The sequence below is a fragment of the Helicoverpa zea genome, chromosome 11, assembly GCF_022581195.2.
Source record: "Helicoverpa zea isolate HzStark_Cry1AcR chromosome 11, ilHelZeax1.1, whole genome shotgun sequence".
NCBI lineage: Eukaryota > Metazoa > Arthropoda > Insecta > Lepidoptera > Noctuidae > Helicoverpa > Helicoverpa zea.
This window is the reverse complement of record NC_061462.1, coordinates 12,315,371-12,339,899: the sequence shown is the minus strand read 5'-3', so window position 1 is coordinate 12,339,899 and position 24,529 is coordinate 12,315,371. Positions and strand designations below refer to the sequence as shown.

At 35.0% G+C, this 24,529-nt stretch overlaps 2 protein-coding genes and 1 long non-coding RNA gene across 3 annotated transcripts in view; all 3 read left to right on the top strand.

Annotated features, from left to right (window-relative positions):
• The window catches only part of LOC124634237 (immunoglobulin superfamily DCC subclass member 4-like), a 188,498-nt gene that overhangs the window by 22,432 nt on the left and 141,537 nt on the right, over window positions 1-24,529 (top strand). The window lies entirely within an intron of this gene.
• On the top strand, window positions 4,879-6,206 carry LOC124634239. Its single transcript, XM_047169698.1, has one exon. It carries the CDS (start codon window positions 5,299-5,301, stop codon window positions 6,046-6,048), a length of 750 nt encoding a protein of 249 aa, XP_047025654.1. The 5' UTR covers window positions 4,879-5,298; the 3' UTR covers window positions 6,049-6,206.
• Window positions 8,918-9,440, top strand: LOC124634241. Its single transcript, XR_006984836.1, has 2 exons — window positions 8,918-9,072; window positions 9,319-9,440. It is a non-coding gene; the product is annotated as an uncharacterized LOC124634241 (long non-coding RNA).

The following is a 24,529-nucleotide window of genomic DNA, read 5'->3' as shown; positions in this document are numbered from 1 at the left end:
TAGAGAACCAGCAACTAAATAGACACCCGACGATCGGGTGTCTTGAACTTCGGTGACTAACAAACCGGCCATGCTGGCTTGAATGTCGATTTTTCGGGTGAAAAACGTTGAAATGAATTTGTTGCTCGTCACAGAGGTGATTAATGTCTCTCAGAGAACCAGCAACTAAATAGACACCCGACGATCGGGTGTCTTGAACTTCGGTGACTAACAAACCGGCCATGCTGGCTTGAATGTCGATTTTTCCGGTGTAAAACGTGGAAATAAATTTATTGCTCTTCGCAGAACTGTTAGGCATCGATCGGAGAACCAGCAACTAAATAGACACCCGTTGATCGGGTGTCTTGAACTTCGGTGACTAACAAACCGGCCATGCTGGCTTGAATGTCGATTTTTCCGGTGAAAAACGTTGAAATGAATTTGTTGCTCGTCACAGAGGTGATTAATGTCTCTCAGAGAACCAGCAACTAAATAGACACCCGACGATCGGGTGTCTTGAACTTCGGTGACTAACAAACCGGCCATGCTGGCTTGAATGTCGATTTTTCCGGTGAAAAACGTGGAAATAAATTTGTTGCTCTCCGTAGAACTGTTAGGCATCGATCGGAGAACCAGCAACTAAATAGACACCCGTTGATCGGGTGTCTTGAACTTCGGTGACTAACAAACCGGCCATGCTGGCTTGAATGTCGATTTTTTCGGTGAAAAACGTTGAAATGAATTTGTTGCTCATCACAGAGGTGATTAATGTCACTTAGAGAACCAGCAACTAAATAAATAGGAGAGCTCAAAATAACACACAAGTCAAATTGTTGAGCTCTCATGAATTGACGAGCTCAAAAACATCGCAACAAACGGCAACATTCAAACGCTTAATGTATCTAGCGGGAAGTTACAGGAATGGCCTTTTAGGGTCATCCGATTTCGAAACAAACATTCAAGGAAACATAGCCTGTTTGATAATCATCAGCTTAAAGGAGACTTGGTGATTGGATGTTTATTTAGTTGCTGGTTCTCCGATCGATGCCTAACAGTTCTACGGAGAGCAACAAATTTATTTCCACGTTTTTCACCGGAAAAATCGACATTCAAGCCAGCATGGCCGGTTTGTTAGTCACCGAAGTTCAAGACACCCGATCGTCGGGTGTCTATTTAGTTGCTGGTTCTCTGAGAGACATTAATCACCTCTGTGACGAGCAACAAATTCATTTCCACGTTTTTCACCGGAAAAATCGACATTCAAGCCAGCATGGCCAGTTTGTTAGTCACCGAAGTTCAAGACACCCGATCATCGGGTGTCTATTTAGTTGCTGGTTCTCTGAGAGACATTAATCACCTCTGTGACGAGCAACAAATTCATTTCCACGTTTTTCACCGGAAAAATCGACATTCAAGCCAGCATGGCCGGTTTGTTAGTCACCGAAGTTCAAGACACCCGATCGTCGGGTGTCTATTTAGTTGCTGGTTCTCTAAGTGACAAGGAACAGTTCTGTGACGAGCAACAAATTTATTTCATATTTTTTTCATGAAACAATTGACATTCAAGCGCGCAAAGCAAATAAAAATTTTCTATTTGAAAAAAAAAAATTTTTTGCACCTCAAATTTATTTTGGTTATACAGCAACAAATTAGCAACAAATTTGTAGTGATTTTGTTTATTTTACCTTTACTTTTATCTTATAATCCATGCCAGCTTATGGTGAAGCTAGCATTGTTGACGATTTCTCGAAATCGGCAAAAGCAAAAAAATCGATTATTTGGCAACTAATTAGCAACAAATTAGCAACAAATTTTGAGCTTTTTTTTTTTAATTTTTGTCCACTTTGTACTGCCAGCTTTTTAGAGCTTTATAACAGTAGGTATGGACTTTTTTGTATGGAGTGATTTATCTGTTACGTAGTAACTATTATATAATCTGTGGTAATAGTCTGACACTCCCTCACGGTGCACCCACAGCGGGAGGGGTCATTTGATGATTTCCAATGAAAAGAAAAGGTACAATGTTAACGCAATTCTATGCATTAAATCCCATAAATTGATTCATTTCAGTAACTACTTTTTCTTTTGAGTATCAAAACCACAAAACTAGTACAACAAGATAATAAATAATACATACGTTTTCCTACAAAGTTTTTCTTGGCAAATATATTAAGAGCACGAGGAATCCTCTGAGAAAGGTCTTTGAAACATTCCTAACATATCTAGGTAGCAAAGTGAATGTTTAAGTGCCCCCTAAATTGGATTAGTGATCGACTTCTGACTGGTTTGTTTGAAGTCTGTAAGCCCAGAAGTGCTTCTAAATGTACGGTACGATATTTCAGGAGTATTTTGCTAATATTCTGATATGTAGAATTGTGTTATTGAGTAACGTGGTTGCCTTTCAAGTGGTGGCCATTTTAGATTTGGGAGTTGAAAATTTCCATCGATTTCCGAATTCTACAATTTTTTTTTTTTTTTTTTTTTTTTTTTTTTTTTTGTGAATGGCATCTCGCAGTTCAGACGAAACTGGTTATAGATATAGGCACTGCAATCTACGTATTCTTAATGTAGTTCACTTAAAGAGGAAATTCTTAAGCATTCCAACGGAATAATGAATTATAGGGACCTAAGTAAGTTTATAGGTAATAGGGAGAATATTTTGCGACTGTATTCAGACCCTTGCATTAGAAGAACTCTTTGTCATTTGTCTTTGATATATTATGTCTACGTATATCTATGCTTATACTATGTTACGTATTTTAAAAGCAAAAGTGTTCCATAAGTACACTACATTGCATAAAATCTGGGGCTAATTTATTGCCATAAATAATGATTGATGGGTATCAATACCAGATTTAATTGTTATACTTAGGATAAAATCTAGACCCACGTGTAACGCAAAATAAAACTTTAAATAATCGCATGTGCCTCACACATTACAAACCCAATTCTAACTTTTCAATTAGATATAAATCCAGATAGCATTTCAACTAATTTGAGTTCAAGATTACTTGAAAACATACTTAGCTATACTGGTAGGCTCTAGGTCGAAATGACAGCGGCTAAGTCACAAGTTCACACACCTTTGAACTATAAAATATTTTGAAGTCATTTACACAAGGTCATTTTTAGTTTAGTTTGGCAAGGAAAACTGATTCTTGTAAGATCAGATTTTTATGCTTTATTATTTTAGGTATTTTTTCGGAATGGGAGAAATGGTTATTTTATTTTAGTTGAACTCAGCAAGGGTTTGAACTTAATTACTGTTCTGGTAAATCTATAACATCACAGATTATTAAGAAATGGATTAGGACATTCATTATAATTATTAAAAAAAACTATTTTAATACTACAAATTGAGGATTATTTTTATCCAACTACATACCTGACTGAATAAAGTTACACTAAAATTCAACGGACCTCAAACCTAATTAAATGGGACTAATCCTCATATCACTAGTTTTGCACCTGGTTTCACTTAACTTTATTACCACTATTTAGTAAAAGATTAACCCTTCACCGGCTTGGGTACATAGCTACAGTTATTTGGCAGCCTTTTCCGTAACAGAAGTGTTTTATGGCTAATATTTCTACATTTAGTGCTAAAAATGATAAACTACCGATTTGGGACGAACAAGAATATATCACACTTAGGTCTGACAGAGAGAAAAACGCCGTAGTTTTTATTATTTAAAGTATTCCTTGTATGTAGTAAGAGGCGGGAAAATGTAATGTTGGCTACAATTTTTTTATGTGGTAAAGAGGTTTTGTGCTTGAAATATCAAATAGATACTACATTCTGTGTCTAGAAATTGCAAAAGACTCGGCCAATGATTTGTTTTGGGATAAAATTTAAATAATAATAATGAAGATGAATGGCAGTAAGCACATTACAGAGATCACCGCCATCATAGCCGATAGCCGGTATCAGACCGACTGAAAACTTTGATTGGAATTTTTGCCAATCAATCGGGCGAATGTCGGCCGATCGTACGCAGTGTGCAGGGTACTCTTACTTTTCATCAAAAGGCGAGAGTTTTTGAAGAGAATTCGAAGAAAAAATGCAAATTCCTTTTCAATACACGACCCTTCTTTTGTGCTTTACTGCAATTGACCTCAAAGTGTACTCCTAGATCAATCAAAGGACATTGTATTCAAAATTCTTGGGTCCATTCAACACTGCACTATGTACGTAATTCAAGATATTTCAGACATTTAATGAACTACAAATAAAAGTCATGACAATTAAATCTCGCTAAGAAAAGCTACATCTCAAGAAAAGTCTGTTTATTTGACGTTTACAAGAGCAATAAAAAGTGAAGAGCCGAAGTTTGTTAGTCAAGTCGTTAAGGTACGATTCTCAGATAGTCAGTTATCTCCGGAGAGTTAAGTACTAATGTTCTTCTTGTGTTGCCAGACTTCGGCTGTAGATCAAATAAAAACTTGCTGTATTGGGTAGTGGAGAAATTGTAGTATGGATAAAATTCTACTTGTTCTAATGTTAACTTTTTTAAGAAAATTGTTAATTGAATCAAAGTTTTCAGTCCGTTTCATAACGGCTGAAAACTTGATCTTAGAAATGCGCATTCATTTCCATACTGATTTATGAGTCCGAACAAACTGTCGACCGACTAAAAGTTTGCAAATGTGGGAGCTGTCCTTATACACTACAATACCCATTAAACGATTTAGAAAAAAAAACAACACAGAAGTGGGAAGAACCACAGACATTAAAGTCTATACTGAAATTGCGTCAGTTAGTTCGTATGTATTCAGTTGTGGTAGATCAAGCTCTTCCCGATATAGACGGGGATAGTAGACGTCACGGTCAAACTTAGTTTTATGCTCGGCTTGTTTATGTACAGTTTATCTTCGTTTGTTTGTGAAATAAGAATTCGTGTATCTTGGAACGTAGGCTCTATGTTAAGATAGTATTGAAATATATCACTAGCTTCTGCCTTCTTCTTCTCTCGAGCCTCTTGAGTACTACTAAAGGCTCCCGGAGATAAAGCTATATATAGGTATATATAGGTAGTAAATGGGCTAACTAACACTGCAAAAAAATTATCAAATCTGACCAGCAGTTTCTGACAGTCAACAATTAAACTCTAGCTTTTAATAATTAGTAAAGATATCGTACACTTATTTGAATTGACCTCCAAGTCAGAAATACAAGATGCAATTGACACTTTTTCTGCGATAATATATAAAAAACTTGATGATTGGCGTGACGAACTGAGTGAAAGCATTAAGAAGATATCGGAGAATGTGACCAGCATTCGGGCGGACCTATCCAGCTTAACACAAACTGCTACAGAGATGAAAAAAGAACTTAATGCTCTTAGAAACAACCACGCCGTTTTGGAGAACAGAATATCAGGCATGGATTCCAAATACATTCTTATTACCCAAGATATCTCTGAGTTGAAAGAATCTATCCAGTTTACCGATGATGCGCATAACGCCTTAAAAAAGCAGTTTGAAACTGTTTCTTCGCAGGCGATTAATTTTGATTCTATTAATAACATTGTGAATGGATTACAGTCTAAAATAGATTCATTAGAACAACAGGCTAGAAGCTGCAACCTCGAAATAAGCAATGTCCCGGAAAAACGGAACGAGAACTTAATTAAACTAATGGAGAGTATCTGTTCTAACATTAAATTTCCTTTGGGTCAAGCGAACATTATTGCCATTCATCGCGTCCCACACGCACTCAAGGACAACAATAAACCAAAAAACATTATTGTCAAGCTGAGTTCTCGAATATTGAGGGACAACTTACTGAGTGCATTTAGATTGGCAAAGGGCCTCAATTCTGACCAACTTGGGTTCTCTGGTAAAGCAAGTCGTATCTACATGCACGAACACTTAACCTTGAGTAGAAAATTGTTGTTTCGCGAATGTCGCGATGCAGCCAAAAAGCATGGTTTCACGTACGTCTGGATCAAACATGGCACGGTACTTGTTCGTAAAACCGATAACTCACCAGCATTGGCTATACGATCGCCAGAAGATATATGTAAAATTAAATCTGGTACTGGTACTGTATGTGAACAGGAACAATAGTCTTACATTTAAATCTGAGTATTATAATGACGTAAGTGAAATGTTAATTGTATGGGTCATTGAAGGTTTGAAAGTATTTGTTAGTAGCCTATTTTATTATATGTGTCTTGGAGCGATTTTACTGTTGTTACACAATTCTATGGTGATATTGAGATTAGCACCTAATATATTGAACAGTTCACTTTTTCATACTTTATTATTATTACTATATTGCCGAATGTATATTTTTTTAATTTTCAATATGTGTAATGCTTGATAATTTAACTATTTATTATCAGAATTGTAGGGGTATACGTACTAAACTTAACATATTATATATGAATATATTAGCCAATAGCTATAACATTATTATATTAACCGAAACGTGGCTCACTCCACATATATTCGATAGCGAATTCATAGATGAACGGTATGAGGTTTTTAGATGTGACAGAAATCGCGCCGCTACAAATAAAAAGGAGGGCGGTGGAGTGCTTGTAGCCGTCATGAAAACCCTGAACGCAGTTTACTTGTCAACAGAAATATCCATGGATTCATATATTGAACATTTGCTTATACAATTGCCAGGTGACAATAATCATAAATACCTTATTGGTGTAACATATATTCCTCCAAAATCTCCCGAATATGTTTATTCCGTACATTTTGAAAGCCTGCTGACTAATATTGACAAGTATAACTCTAGTGAAATATTCTTACTTGGCGACTATAATTTGCCGGACGTAAACTGGTTTCCCTCTAATAACTACTCCGAGGGGTTGCTTTGTGATAGTAATTCATGCGCTAGTGAACATTTGGTAAATTTTATGTCGCTAATCAATGCGTTTCAGTTTAATTCCTTGAGAAACCACAAGAAGCGCATTCTGGATTTGGCTATAAGTAATCACGACTGCTGCTTGCATGTTCCACAGTCTGAACTTTTACCAGTGGATCGCTATCACCCCCCTTTCTGTTTAACTTTCCAATATAAATTAATACGAACGCTTCCGCGGGCGACACTAACGAAATACAATTTGTATAAAGCTGATTATGATTCAATAAATCAGGAGTTGTGTAACGTTGATTGGTTAAATGTTTTCAAAGGTTTGTCAGCTGATGATTCAGTAAACGCACTCTATAATGTTATTTTTCGCACCATCAAGAATTACGCTCCAAAAACTATTAAGAGATCAACGAAATTCCCCGTATGGTTCTCTAAGTCGCTGATTCACATGTTTAAAAACAAAAATAATGCTTGGGTAAAATGGAAAACATACAACAACATATCAGATTACGAGCAATTCTCCTTGCTTAGGCATAGATTTCAAGCGGAATGTAAAAAAAGTTACAATAATTATATTCTTTCGGTTGAGGATAATATAAATAAAAACGTTAAGTATCTTTGGAGTTACATCTCACACCGTAAGGGTAATCCTGGTATACCCTCTAATATGTCCTATAAAGGTAACTGCGCTAGTGATCCTACAAAAATCTGTAATATGTTTTCCGATTTCTTTTATTCGGTCTATGAGGAATCGACTTTTGATTCAAATAGTTGGTTACCGACGAATGCCTATAACGATGACTGTACTTTATTGAGCAGTATATCATTCAGCCTTGATAAAGTTTTAAAGGCCCTACAATCACTGGACACCACCAAGGGCCCCGGACCTGACGGGATATCGGCATATTACCTCAAAATGACCTCAGATAGTATATGTGTACCCCTTCATATCATATTTAATAAATGTATATCGGAGGGCACATTTCCAGAGATATGGAAAAAAGCACATATAACACCTGTTCATAAATCAGGTTCCAAAAGCGACATTGAAAACTACCGTCCTATCTCTATTTTGCCTGCCTTTATCGAAGCTTTTTGAAAGGCTTGTCCATAACGAAATCAGTCCAATATTAAATAATGTAATAATAAAACAACAGCACGGATTTGTTAAAAAAAGGTCCACTATAACAAATTTATTGACCTTCACTGATTTCCTGTTTAACAGTATGGACAAACAAATACAAGTTGATGCTGTCTACACAGATTTTCGGAAAGCTTTCGATAAGGTAGATCATGAACTTCTTTTGACAAAGATAGCCTACAATGGAATACGAGGTGACTTGCTTCGCTGGTTCGCATCCTATGTCTCAAACAGAACTCAAAAGGTAGTTATCAAAGGTCATGAGTCGACGTCCATTAGGGTTACCTCCGGCGTGCCCCAGGGATCTATACTGGGTCCCCTCTTGTTCATCTTATTTATTAACGACATAGACGATTGTTTTAAAAATTCTAAATTTCTTCTTTATGCTGATGATCTGAAAATCTTCAAAAAAATACAGAGTATTGATGACTGCCATAAGTTTCAGGAAGATTTAAACAGATTCTCTATGTACTGCTTAAGAAACAAGATCCAACTCAGTTTTTCAAAATGTTTGGCAGTCACATTCACCAAAAAGAAAAATGTATTTCAGACGACATATAACCTAGACAATGTGCCACTACAAAAGGTAACTTCAGTTAGGGATCTTGGAGTACTACTAGATAGCAAGCTACATCTTGATCAACACATCAATAAAATTATAAGTAACGCATTTCGAATGTTCGGATTTGTTATGAGGTGTATGATTGATTTTAAACGCTGTAATACTTATATTCACTTGTTCAAATCACTCGTAAGATCACAGTTAGAGTATGGTGTACAGATATGGAACCCTTATTACAAAATATATATTGAAAATCTTGAAGCTGTACAACACAAATTTCTTAAAGCTACTCATTATCGGTGCTACCGCAAAATTATGTCCTATGAAAATTTATTAGATTTCTATAAACTTCCTACCCTACAGGCAAGACGTACGTTCCTAGAAACAATACTATTATATGATTTGTGTAACAACAAGTATGATTGCTCAGATATAACTAATCAATTATGTTATATAGTTCCCCGTACCGTCAATAGGCGCGGGGTGCGCGCTCGTCCACTGTTTGCTGTTTCTTCCAGCCGTACTAACGCTGGACAGCGCGCGCCTCTGTGTCGCATGGTAAAAAATTATAATACTTTGTCCTCGGATCTGGATTTAGACTTTTCTTTTACACATAGTCAATTTAGAAATGTTCTCACTAAAACTATAAAAAGATAGTGTCAATCATTGCTTTAGATATACATATATACATTTTTTTCTTTTTATGTTTTACTTCGCTTCACTTGTTTAAAATTGTCTGTTTCTCATAGTCTGTAATTTTAGTTTTAACTACTCGTGCATGATGTACATTACTATTTGTTTCAGCTGTGGATAACGTCGTGAGTTGCACACTGATGTATACTACTTAACCATTTTGTTAGATTTTTAATAAGTGTGTAATTGTTTGTTATCCCTAATAAATAAAAAAAAAAAAAAAAAAAAAAAAAGTCTGCAGGTAGAGGGTATAAGGCACTTATCACCTTCCCTCCTCACGCTATTACAAGTGTTACTAGAAATAGTTGTTTTGGAGGATAGAGGAGAATAATCGAAATATATAACGCGCAATACAAAACAAATATGTCGGTGTAAACTTATCTAATATCGCGAATTCGGAAGTACTGTTATTGTATAAGTTACCAAAATGATATGATATACATGTCGGAGGCGTCATCAGGATGGCACTATCGTCCGACATCAGTTAGGGTAATCAAGCAAAGAGATAACTCAAAGAAACTCAAAACTCAAACAAACTAAAAACTCAAACGTTTATTCAAATTAGTCAGAACAAAAGACAGTCCCCAAAACGCCCGCCCTTCGCCACTTCCTATGTGTTTTGGCTGGGGAGAAGAAGTGGCGGAACAAACTCCCCAGCAACACATGTCTGTCTGTTAGGTTAGAAGAACCATTACAATAACCTATACAATATGGATCTACAACGGTACTACAACGCTAGGCAATAACACTAGGTACACTACACGTAACGAAAGGCAGTAACGCGACAACTCCACGAAGACTCGACGAAGCCTCGACCAAGACTCGATCAAGACTGAGCACCGCGGACGCCACGCTGACCGCCACGACTCTGCCAAGCGCGCCAAAATGTTGTTTCACCGGTAACGCCACCAGAGGGCGCGCTTGCGTGACGTTTAGTGTCCGTACTAATGACAGTCTCCGACATACATTATATTACAATAATACATATAACTCTCCATGTGTTTCTGAACTTTCCTTAATTATGTTTATTTACTAAGTTTTTTGCTTCTGAATATACGTCTTTCTCATGAATATAAATAGCTAAATATTATTGCAGAAAATGAGTTGGTGTTAACAAAGCGTTATCTTTGTCAATCAAGTTCAGGCATTCAAATATTAAATAAACGAGAAAGTACCTATGTAATAAAAACAGGAGATGACATAGCTATTATAGTTTAAAAGTACATAAAATTTTGTGGATCATAAGAGCCAAGATATTAAGAAATGGACATATTGTTTCTTCATTTCTAGCTGATCTAATCGCAGTGCGATGAGCCGTAGTTTAGGTATAGTGCGTCCTATGTCAACTACTCGTATACATTAAATATCAAAGTATTTCTACCCAAAAATCCTAGCAATTTCAACAAAAAAAAAACATAGGCCAAAGAAAAACATCTAAAAATGACTGTGCATAGTAAGTATTGCAAAAAAATTGTAACAGCTCCGAAACATCGCAAGAAGGTTACTATCTATCGACACCGACATCCATTACATTGTGTAAACTTCTAGATTAAAATCCAGACTTCAGTTTACCTTATATCAGCACTAGGATAATCTGAGATCTGTGTTTCAACACTTAGGTCTTTACCGAACATGAGGAAGTTGCTATCTATAAGCATAGTAGTCGGTGTTTAGCACACTACAAACTTTTAGTCGGCCGATAGTTTGTTTGGGCTCGTAAATCAGTATGAAGATGAATGGAAGTGAAGATTGATGATGATGTCCTCCTATCCGATTATCGGCTACGGCGGCTGCTCTCATATAAGGAGATTAGCCAACTGCACAGGACATATTATAGTGCACAAGCATTTGCGCAGCCACAGGTGCACTCCCTATTCCTTCACTCTCATAGCCCAATGGGACGGCAATACGACACGACCGGAGAGAGATCAAGCATGAATGAGTGATGGGGGATGAATGGTAGTACGCACATTACAAGGATCGGGTATTTAGCCGGTATCAGAACGACTGAAGACTTTTATTGGTTCAAGATTTTCTTTAAAAATATATTTGCTATGTGGTCAACTGTCGGCCGACTATTTAATCTGCAGGATGCAGGTATTTTAATAGTCGGGGTTTTAGAGAAATGGTTTGAAATATCTTCTGTTGGTGGTAATATTTTGTGCTAGTTGACGAGCTTAATTGATTTTAACGTTTTATTTTGAGCTTGTTTTTGAGGTAAATAAACAGGTGTTTGAGGTTACATCATTGCTTGGAATTGTTTTAGTGAAGAGGTTTTGGTGGAAATTGCGTTGAAAGTAGAAGGATACTCGGAGTTTGACTGGATTGATCGAAGAATACGGATACATGAAGAAGTAAACATGATTCAAAATACGGACCTACATACCAGTAAACGAATTTTAAGGAATAAATAAAATAAATAATTTACAATTAATGCTTCTAAGCTTGTATACCTACCTTTCTTTATCGTCAGCATTTTCATTTATAGGAATAAGTAGTTTCAAACTACACTGTTGAAAAACAAATTCATCTAAATGTTGTTTACTATTCGTATTTAGTTTTGTTTGAAAGTAAACAACTATAAATAGGGCGGTGACCTAGTTTCAGTTAAAATGAATGGGTGTACGCCGCCCCTGTCTCCGGGGTTAAATATAGACTTAACTGAGGGGATCCTGTTACCAGCACTTTTAATAAATTCACATAAACATGTTATACAATCGTATTTTGAAGAAGAATTTTCTAAATCCGTGTATGAAAAAAAATAGGAGGACATTTGAATATTGCCCTATTATTCATTTACTGATCAACAGAAATGGCGAATAATGCCAATCTGCTCATAAAAATTCAACATCATTTATGAAACAAACGTGGTATAATGGAAAATACGTAATACGTCACAAAATAATTATTCTGTTTATTAGAATACATTTACGTTTAGTAGATTGGAATTAATGCTAGGGATCTAATTTGGAAAGTGTTAGAAATATTAAAATATTATAGGTCAAAATATTATAAGAAATGAGTAAAAAATAAATAACTTCATCAATGTACTCAGAATGACAAAACTTTAAAAAGATTTTTACTAAGTGTATAATTTTGTCTATAACACATAAATAACACGAACATTTTCTATGTTTTCTCGTATTCTGCGCAGACGCAAACTTCGAGTTTGGGCGCCCGCCACGCGCCCCGACTATTGAACCCGGCCATAGATTAGAATGATATGCAAATCAGAGGCGCCAATCAGTTAATGAATAACCAACGGTTTCTAACAATTATTATGAAAGGCACCTACTTATTTTTACACTTGCCTACATAAAAATAATTGTTTTATACCTGAATTAATCTATTATTTAAGTAAATTTTAAGTAGCATAATAATTTTAAGTACCTATAAAAATAAATGAACGTTAATTTCATAGCTATGTTTTGAACTATTTTAATCTTAACGACTTTTTTATTTTAACACGTTTTGCCTAAAAATGGAAATTTACTGAAAGACGTCATTTAAACTCTTAATATGAGTTTTTTTTTATTAATAGAATTTCAAAAAATACTATTAAGCTTAATGGCTGCATTGAATAAAAGCTTTGAAATAAAAATAATTTCATAATTAGATACTTTTGATTTCCCTCTGAAAAGCAGCGTTTGAAATGAAATAAAGATAAGGTTAGTATGTTGTCGTAAAACACGTGTTTCATTATACTACGAATTTAAATAAAAAATAGTTTGATATGCGAGAATAAATAATTTTATATTGCAAATACTATTTAGTATAAACTAATAAAAACGCTTACACACACCAATCGATTACGAACTGACAACAACTATAACTATTAAATCAGCTGCAAGACTCACGAATATTGTCGTCTAGAAATGAAGATACAATGAACCTATATTCAAACAAATGTCGCATCTCCAACATAATCTTTGACCACCAAACATCACGCATTTGCTGGTTAATGAAGTACAATATTTTTTTCTTATGTTTTACGCACAGTATTACACCGTTTGGCCTTGTCCGCCAACCTGTCGAAATTAAGAAGACACGCGAATTTTACTACGTTGGTACTAGATGGTGTGTTTATAATTCGGTCGTGTTACGAGGCACGGAAGGGAGTAGGGCCATTTTGAGCAATCATTAGATAATTGTGATGTTTTCTATATATAATTCGTACGTTTTCAAGGTTGAAATACCCTCTGAGCATTGATCTTTGTTCATTGAAGGTTCCTATAAACAATGTTCGTATCAATTGATCGGTTCTATTTGATGGATGGGAATGTACAAAGGGGATGCGAGGTAGAGTGGTAGCTATTGTGTTTTGCCTTGTAAGGGATGAAATGCTCGCGTATGAAGGTGTTTCGAAGTGTTTGTTTAAATTAGGGCTGCCGGACATTTGGCGTAAATCGCATTTTTTCCCCGAACAAGTACGATTTTTTAAGCAAAGTAATACCTAATTTGTAATCCATTTACTATTAACATACACTTAAATTCAATGAGGTGCTTCCTTACATGAAAAGTGTCCGGGTTTTCCCCGGACACTTCTTGAAACCCCGCCCGGACGGCCCCCGGACGGCCTCCAAACGAGGACAAATCCGGGGAAACCCGGACGGATGGCAGCCCTAGTTTAAATTATAATTATTTATGTTGTGTTATTGATATTAAATATTGCCTTTCCTTGTTTGCTGTAGTATTCAAATATGAAGTAATATTGCTAGAAGGTATAATAATACGGCCAGCTTTACTAGAGCCAAGTTAGATGACCATATTCATAATAAGTATAAAAATAAAATCCTGTCAAAACACTTTTCTAGAAAGTTGGGCGTATGTACCAAAACGTGGTACTTATATTGCGGATGTTGAATATACGTAACAAAATAATTATTCTATCTATTAGAAGACATTAAAATTTAGTCGACTGGAACTAATGCCACAGATAGACCTTTTTAAAATAAATATTACAATTTAAAAAAATATTTGCATATCGGAATATTTTCGTAAAAATAGTAATTAATTTTTGGGATAGATACCATTTCGTAATATTTTTTAGGCTTAGTAAGATATTAAAAATTTACTTGCTAAGTATGTCGAGAAAAAATTGAGACGTTAATTTGTAAATGTTCTCAAAACAAGTCTGTCAGTTGTAATTTCCTATCGTCTAGACTGGCTCTTGCGTTTCCTTCGACTCTTGGCATCAGATCAAAGTCTGTCACTCCTGACCAGTTTGTAACAAAATAGAAAATCTTGTGTCTGACATGTTGTAGCGTGTATTTTTGAAAAATAAAGTTCTCCTGAAGAATTTTTTTAAGGGTTTTAAGACGGACAAACAAGGAAAAGTTGGATAAATAAGTTCTTATAGTAAAACAATACCCTTGAGAGATTTTAACAAAAGTAATGAGTTAAAAGGATTAGGTGAAAAAAAAAATGTGTCGCAGTCGCAGAAAAATTAAGCAAAACATATTTTTTTTATAATTATAAAATGCAGAATTTCAAAGTAAGTTCTACTATCAATTTATTTTTAAGTCTGCGTTTTAAACTCGTATCTTACTACAAAAATCTCAAAATAGAAACAGAACTCCAAAATTTAAACAAGTTATCACGAATTTCCAATACATTGTGATCGATAGAAACATTTTATAGCTACAAAAGATATAGCGGAGAAACCTTGACAGACAGACAAACTGGATCATTTGAATATGTTAAACATTTTAATACTACCGAGTATTTTTGGCGATTTTCCTTTTGTTTGCCTACATTTTAGATTTTCGTGTCACACGTTACGGGATTACGTTCGGTTACGTAATCTTAAACTTAGATACCTATAACTTAATTTATCGTTAAAATAAAAACATTTCACTTTAGTAGAACAACTTAAGCATAGACATACATATTTGGCATAAAGATATCTCGATATCCGGCAATGTCTTTGTTCTCAATATTTACAATTTACATATAAAACATCTATTCCACATTATTATAATACGTATTATATCCGGGAATAGGAAACCTTTTGCAAAAATACATTTAATACGTTGCACGAGACTAACGGCCAGTTTCTTCATCAAAAGTTAAAGTTAAAGTAATGTCTAAAGTAAAAGTTACGGTCAAATACGTTTTTTCAAGGCTAAAGTGACAGCAAAACTAATAGAAAAATTGAATTTGACCGTTACTTTTACTTTAGACATTACTTTGCTTTAACTTTTGATGAAGAAACTGGCTGTAAAACATAATTAATTAAGCTAATAATCAAGTAAAGTCCCGTTAAAATGTAAATTAAAACAAGTACATTTTTCTGTATGTATTACGGCTGACTTTTGACCACAATAACAATACAAAACATAGACTTCACACTGTTATGAAATACCTACTGTGCCTTGATTAACATATATACTGAAGTAGTAAAATATAAGTTAAGATTATGCAAATGAAATAATATTATCCTGTTTTTCGAAGAAATGCGAATAAAAATTACACAAAACTTTCTGAAACTTACACACCGAATTAGAAAAAGTTTCATACGTAATTAGTTGATCTTCACGGGCTACACTGCTCACTACAGTCTCCCAGGACGCGGGTGAAACCGTGGGACACAGCTAGTATAAGCAGTATAGGTACAATAGATCACTTCTCATTAAGCCCGGGGTCTTTGACCGAACCTCTTTAATTGGAGAGTCCTCCAACCAAGTAGCTGCGATCCCTTTTTGTACCCAGATCTTCGGAAGGCCTGTAGTTTGATGCCCGGAACACTAGGTTTGGGGCGGTTTAGGGTAGCTTATTAATGGTCTTCCAATAGTACAATATCTTGGATTTGTTTGTGGCTGAAGGACGGTCGCTTTTTGTTTGATATTTGCAATATTAATCATAGATAAATCCTGCTATGGTTTTGTCTGGTTGTTAGAAGTGCTCTGTAAAAATTGAAAAATATGGTAAAATGTTATGCAAGATTTTTGGCCGTTTACAAACAGAAGCGGAATCCTCACACGATTTAACACTTTTATGTTATAAATTGGTTTTCGATAAAGAATGACACTCAAAAAGCGATAGGTAGGTATAAAGTCAATTCCAAAAACCGGCCACAGCATAAAAAAAATACCGGTATCCGCCAAAATATTAGTCGGCTATCAGTATAATGTAAACTAATTCACGCCGACTAATACATTAAATAAACGATACAGAAATACATAGAAACGAAAACATTTGCTAGTCAATTATCAAGAGATACGTGTCACTATTTGTAGTAGACAGATGAATTGCAGAAGTTCCACTTAGATCTATGTTGTTTGCCTTGTCACTTAAATATACAAATAAAATGTCACACCTTATTACTATTTGGATGCTATTTCATCCATCCATCCATCCATCCATTTTCATGTAAGTATCTTTATAAATATTGATTGTTTTGTGACAATAAAATATATTTACTAAAGTTTAAGTCATGAAGTACACATTTAACGTCACATTGTTTCATGAGCGATTTTACAATGAATTTTAATAAAACTTTCTTTTCATAAAAATAATGACGTAATAGAGAATTTTCTTCTAAATCAGGTTTAATCTGGATCTTTAACGACAACAGATACTTAAATATTCTTGTGATTACTGTCATTTCCAACAATCTACTTCTTTTTCTGTGACAAAAGTAGTCGTAAGTTTTTTCCATCTCCAATGCAGTGGAACTTCTACCCATATCCACTGTTTGGCCGCCATAAAATGTGCTATTACGAACGTCTACGTCACTTGCGCGGGAGTTGAGGCCCACTGTTTAACGTACGAAATTTTTTCGCACACAAATATTAGAGTATGCTAGGATGTTTTGATGAATATCGTGTTTTGTCTGTGAATGGATGGGTGGATAACCTTGTTTCTTTTAATAGTTTGATGAGACGCTACTAAGGCTGGAGGCTGAGAGATTCTTATTATTTAAATGTTTATATTATAGGTACTGAGATTAGTTAAATATTCAGTTCTAGCTAGGCCTCTTAAGTCATCGGCTGACTAAAGACAAAAAAAAATTGCTAGAGGTATTATTTTCTAAAAGTGATGCTAGGGATTTCCTTGCTTTGGCATTATATAGTCTAGATTTGTTAGGATATTATTTAGTAAATATACGCCTAATTGTGCCCCTGCTAGTCCTATGGAGAAGAGAAAGGTTGATGTAACTTAGTTTTAATTTATGACCTAAGATTTATTTGAAAAGCCTTTATTAGTCTAGTTTCATAGCTTTCCTATATGTTAGTAACATATAAATATAGAGAGTACGTCGTGAAACTAATAAACAGTGCTATTACGACGGTACACGTCACCGGCGCTCGCGCAGCCGTGAGGCCCACTGATCATAGTGCGTAGTAGAATTGTATTCAAGCTTTGATTTTATTTTGAGGTAAATGACTTTCATCGTTGGGGTATAACGTAGTTCGATTTGGTAAAGAATATACTTTAGATATAGCATGTTTCATGAAAAAGACTTGTAGGCTCAGAAAGCGGCTGTAAGTAGGCCTTATATCTGAAACTGCGAAAAATCACATTGCCGTAAATGTTTTTTTATTCTATAGGCCTTTTAATTCCATGAATAATGTCAAAGAACATCCACGTGGAAAGAGTTAGACACAACACGATAAAATGTTCAAAGATACCAAATGTTTTGTGTGAAACAAAACGAATTAAAAAAAAACATATGTCAACACATAAGGTTATGCTTAAAAAGACGTCTTGTATTGGAAAAAAGTAATTAACAGTTTCAAGTAGTTATGGTTTCCATTAGGTATGACAATATGACATCACAGCAATGAGGCCCACCGCCATGCGGGTGTGAGGCCTCTTACATTGTTATTTTCACCCATATGTAAGTGAATACAGAAGTCTCAATATGTTTGAAGTTAGGAAATGATCTCTCGATTACTTTTTTTCTAAGAAATCTTTAACTTCTAGTTTGAAGTGACACCGATTATGCCACGACATGACTCCTGGTTATGTCATTTTGTATCCCTTTTCAACGTTAATTTGTACTGGAAATTGTTTTTTGGTCACACATAACGTGATCATAATAATACATATTATATAGGTACCTTTACTTTTTGCCACAATTTATCTTTCATCATATAGGTACTTAGGTATTACTTTTTACTCATACTGACTAAAAACCGTCGTCTTCCGTCGTAGGCCTTTTTATGGGCCAGGGCCGCGGTATCTCTTTCGAACAACCCGCAGCCCCGGCATGTACTTTTTACTCAGTGGTTTAACTGCATTTTAGGAAAGACTGTTCTTTTTTTATCTAAATTATAATAAGCATCTTTACAACAAGATTTATATAATTTTATCATAACGATTCCTATTATTTGCTGCCGCCATAATCGATCATCCGCCGATAATAAATTAAATAAACTCAGCGGTAGCTCCAGTAAAATTAGAATTCAGCGTTAGTTTCTAATATATCACTTGTGGACAAGCTATAAATACAAAATGTCGAATATATATCTTTTGTAAGCAGAAATACTCTAAACTACGTTAGGGGTCTATGACCGATCATTGAAAGGTTCTTTACACTGGTTTAACTATTAAGTTGTAAGATACTATGTTTCTAAGTTCTCACTAGAATTTTCAGATTATAATGGCAGAAATATTTTTTAATACAGATGCAAAAGTTAAACTTTTGTCACTGAAATCACAAGAACAGGACTTTTAAATTGAGTCCCAATGCTGTGAATTATTAAAGATTTCATAACAATCATTTAAAATGGACTTACCTACTTCTTTATTAATAGAAATAAACATGTATGTACTTACGATATACAAATATTATAGACCTTCTGACTTCCCTACAATGCGTCAACTCTGCGTGCGTTCTGTTAGAAACCGGTCTAGGAAACTCTTTTTAAAAAAAAGGAAACACTTTTACTGAAATTACACCAACACAATTTATTTCAATTATTACAATATTATCGCGAGTGCAATAGGCAAGTGCACGGGATGGAGGCTTGAAGACGACTGAGGATGAGTGGGATGGATGCATGAGGAGTAATGTGTCAGCATTCTGATGGAATTGCAGCATAAGCTGTTGGGTCAGCCAGAAGGGGTGCATTGGAAGGGTATAACAGCCCCCCGATTAAGAGGAAACTTATGGGTGGAAAGGTAAGTTGACGATGAAAGAAGGAAGTTCCAGATCGAGAAGGGTTCTTCAGGTCATTCGGAGTCGAGGAGCAGGGATGTCTTCAGGATCAGGGCATGACATCTCTATGGTGCTATCAGGTTTGGGCTTACATCTAGAAGTTTTAAATGCTTTAAAATAGTAATACAATTTATATAATATAGCAATAGCTATTACTAAACTTATTATAATAGTAACATAAGAATAGAAATTACCGTAAAGGACAATATGAGGTTTCTCGATAATTTCATCAAGATTTGTTTTAATTTGGTCAGTTATTTTATTATAATTTGACAGAAGTGAATCTAGATTATTAACGTTTTTTAAGTTAACATAAGGAACCTTTATATTGTCTTTTTGGTAAGTAGTAGCACTACAACAAGTATCGTTGATTAAATCGAAGTGTAATATTATTGGTTTTGTTTTAATTACTAAACTATGTTGAGGTATCAACTTATTATCTTTACAATAGGCAATACAATGTTCTGGTATAGTTAATATTCCAGTACCATGGATAGAAAACTCAGATAAGTCTTGATTATTACATTCTATTGTGAGTTTTGAATTTTGGCTTATTACATATATCCATTGGTTTCTACGTAGTTTATGAAAGGTTTCAAAATTACCGTTTACGAATTTAGTGTTACAAATATGTGGGACAGAAGTCAATGCTTTAGAAATAATCTCACTTTCGCATATAGGGACTGCAGATGTGGAATACACACTAGGTGTTTCACAGATATAATATTGCGTATTTATAACTTTACAGGAGCTAAGTGAGTCTATTTTGCAATAAGATGACTTATCTTTAGTTATACCTATATATTTCGTGGATGGTATTATCGTTGAGTATAGTGTGCTATTTACATCATTAAGCTCAATAGGGTAAGGTATAGTGTTATATAGATCAAATTCCTTTACGTTCACTAAAGGTATTTGTAATACAAATATTATTTTGTTATTTGTATAATAGCTGGATACATCAGATATGTTTTCTATGATGTGGATGTTATCTAAGATTAAGGGTACAGGTAATTGCTTAGAACTAGGTAGAAATCTATAATTATCAACAAGATCTGCAAAGAGTTGTTTAGGAGTAATAATAGATGGGTATAATATATTAGACTTACTAAACATAATAGCACTAATAATATCTTCTAATTTAAATGATAATGTTAACATAGTACTTTCCAAAATATCTGATAATCCTGATATCTTAGATCTCATTAATAGCTTATCTGTTGCTAAAGTGATGTTAATTATATCCTGGTTTAAGGTATCGATAGCATGGTTTAAACTGGCTTCATTTGAACTAATTTGGTCAATTATTTCTTTTAGAGACGTTAATGTAGATTTTGTAACTAATATACTATCTTTCATCAAAGTTGCTAACTTAGTTTGATCATTTTCTAAGGTTTTAATGGCATCGCTGTATTTTATAGCGTCTTCTTCATCCATATTACCAAACAGTTGTTTAATAACAGAACCGATTCCAGCAAACCAAGCTGATCTTTTATTAGATTTGGACATGAGGTGAGATATAGAATCGAAATCTCTTACTATATCATAATAACGGGATGACAATGGTTGAAACAGATAATGACATTCGCTTTCATAATATGCATTACTTTGTTTACATAGATATTTTGAAGTTCCTAGAACGTCTCTTATGTTATCTAGATGTGGTTGGATAAAAGATATATCTATTGGAATAATAATATCTAATGTATCATCAGTGGTTTTTAGAGAACCAATAGGATCAAAGTATATGCCTGCGTTGTCAGATGCTGGTTGGATATAATTTTGTCTGTTTGATGCCAGGGACGGGTAAATGTAACCAATTCTGGAATGGAAGGTGATTGTAAGTTATTAGATTATATAGTATAGTATATTATACGCTGTTGCTAGTATGCAATTTCATTTCATCAAAATGGTGTTTGACATGACGCCTATTTATTAGGAGTGACGCGGTGTTATTTCCGTGTATTTTTACTATTTTGTACGGGCCTTTCCATATTGGTGAAAGAGCTTTTCGAAGCCGTAGATGATTTTTCAGATAAACAAGGTCGCCGACCTTATATTTGATTGGCCTTGAACGAGTGTCGTAATAGTTTTTTGAACTTTCTTTAGATTTTTGTATGTGTTCTATAGCTTTAGCTCGGCTGTATTTGAGTCTGTTTTGTAGCACACGGACATAATCAGGGTAAGTTACGCTTGCAGCTTCTTCATAGACAGAGTCTGGTATGTATGGTTTATTTCCGAACACGAGTTCGTAAGGGGAGAAATGAGTAGTCGAATGGATAGCGGAGTTATAGGCAAGCATAGCTGTATATACAAAGCGGTGCCAATTATTTTGTTCTTCGTTTACATAGGATTTTAAATATTCTTTTAAGGTGGAATGACTCCTTTCAAGAGCGCCTTGGGTCTGAGGATGATAAGGGGTACTCCACAACTGTTTGATTTTTAACAGTCTGCAGGTTTGTTTAAACAGTTCTGCTGTGAAGTTAGTCCCTTGGTCCGTTAAAATTGTTTTGGGTATTCCAAATAGCGTGATAAAATGGACTAGACATTCACATGACTCTTCAGCCGTAGTGTTGGTGATTGGATAAGCGGTTGAAAACTTGGTAAGGTCATCTTGAAGTGTTAAGATAAACTTAAACCTATCGTTACCGGCTTCCGGTAGAGGACCTACAATATCTAATGCTACGCGTTCAAAAGGACGAGTGGAAAGAGATGTAATCTGCATGGGAGCACGATTAACTTTCCTAAGGGCTTTGTTAGTTTGACATTGCGGACATTTTTTCACATAGTTTTCTATGTCTGATCGCATATTTTTCCAGTAATACTTTTCTTGAATACGTTTTAGCATTCTAGCGGAACCTAAATGACCGGCGATGGGCATGTCATGATTTTCTTTCATGATTTTAGGGATTTCACTTAATGACGGATAAATGATGGAATTTTTGTAAATATGTACATTTATTTTCGAATTGTGAAATAAATATAATATTATATTGTAAACTTTTAGGTATTGATGACAATCAAAGGGGTTGCTAAAGTCTGAGATGGCTATCTCGGGATTGTTTTGATCTGCAAGACTAACTATTAGCTCATTTCTTATGGATTTGAGAGTTTTGTAAATATCTTCATAAGTGCAGGTATCAAAATGATTGACTTTAGTAAAGAGGAAATAATACGTTTTGTTTTCGGATTCGTATTTGAGAAAAGTGAATAGGGTTCTTTCTAATAGGGAAAATTCACTCAAATTAGGAATATTAGATATAACTTCTTGAACATACGGGACGGATTCATCCATATCTATGGATGTAGGGATGACAATATATTTTTTATCGGTTTTAGATAAACTTTCGTTATGTTCTATGATAGTTGCATTAGAACTGAAGTCTTTTGAGGTAATTTTAAGGAAATCTGAGTAGTTACCATCTAGGATATTTGGACTTCTTGAATTTGAGCCGTCGATTGGTATTGTTGGATTTGATGATGGTATGTTTTGGTTAGTTGAATTATCGAGGTCATCAAGATTACCTAATTCTGGTAAGCTAGCAGGTGGAGCAAGTGGATCTATGAGATCTTCGAGTTGGATTAAATCATCTGAATTTATTGACTTGTCGGAATCAGGTGAGTTAACATTTTGCCTTGAAGTGCTAGGAATAGGATCTATGGCATTAACAGATTTAAGTGGAGGGTAACGCGATAACGCATCAGCAGCATTATTTAATTTTCCTTTCTGATAGACAATTTCATACTCATATTCCTCCAATTTTAATCTCCATCTTTGGAGTTTACTACTGGGATCAGAGTGATTAAATAGCCAACGCAAAGGGCGATGGTCGGTAACAATCAGGAATTTCCTACCATATAAATATGGGCGGAATGTCTTGCAACCGAAAAGAATCGCAAGTAATTCTTTTTCCGTTGTGCTGTAGTTACACTCACTTTTATTAAGTGTACGAGATGCGTAGGCGATAGGTTTATCTTTCCCTAATTCGCCTTGAGAAAGGATGGAGCTAATAGCATAATTAGATGCATCGCAAGTTAAAACGAATGGTCGTGAGAAGTCAGGATATGTCAATAGTGGTGCTGTTGTGAGTTTGTTTTTTAGGGTTTCAAATGCTAACTGATGTTCATTTGACCATACAAACTCTACATTCTTTTTTAATAGATTTGTTAAAGGTTTCGCAATACTAGACAAGTCTGGAATAAATCTGCGATAATAAGAAACAAGTCCAAGGAATGACTTAATGTCCTTGGGAACTTTTGGTACGGGGAAATCCAGTATCACACTTATTTTTGCAGGATTTGGTTTCACACCTTTGTCAGTGATGACATGGCCTAGGTATGAAACTTCCTTTCTTAGGAACTCGCACTTGTCGGGTTGTAATTTAAGTTTAAATTGGCGCAGTCTGTCAAAAACGTTTGTTAAGTTATTAATGTGAGAGGCAAGGTCGTAGGAGTATATAACAATATCGTCGAGGTAAACAAAACATTGAATACCTTGGAGCCCAGATAAGGCTGAATTCATTAACCTCTGAAAGGTTGACGGAGCATTTTTGAGTCCGAATGGCATACGTGTGAACTCGTAATGTCCTGTTGGGACAGAAAATGCTGTTTTTGGAGCGTCATCAGCAGACATATTAATTTGATGGAATCCGGATGCTAGATCTAGCGTGCTAAAGTATTTACTTTTGCCCAGCTGATCTAGTATGTCTGCTATATTTGGGATAGGATAGGAGTCACCGATGGTTATATCATTGAGCTTGCGGTAGTCGATTACCACACGCCATTTCTTTTGACCGGATGCGTCGAGTTTTTTTGGTACCACCCAAATTGGTGAAGACCATGGAGACATAGAAGGTTTTATGATACCTTGGCGTAACATTTTATCGATTTGGGAGTCAACTTCCTTTTTATGACATTCAGGGAATCGATATGTTTTTACATGAATTGGTTCATCCGACGTTGTTTTAATTTTATGTTCTATTGCGTCGGTTGAGGTCAGGTTATCATCAGGTAAGTGGAAGATGTCAGAGAATTGGGAACAGACTGAGTATAGTGCCTCGGTTTCTTCTGCATTAAGGTGGGATACGCGAAGTTCCTTTAGAACTTCTTCTGTACGTTCAAAAGTGTGTGATTCGGCTGTGATTCCTATAAATTTTG

Coding starts and splice junctions, on each gene's coding strand:
- LOC124634239 (XM_047169698.1), top strand. CDS start 5,299: ATGAAAAAAGAACTTAATGCTCTTAGAAACAACCACGCCGTTTTGGAG.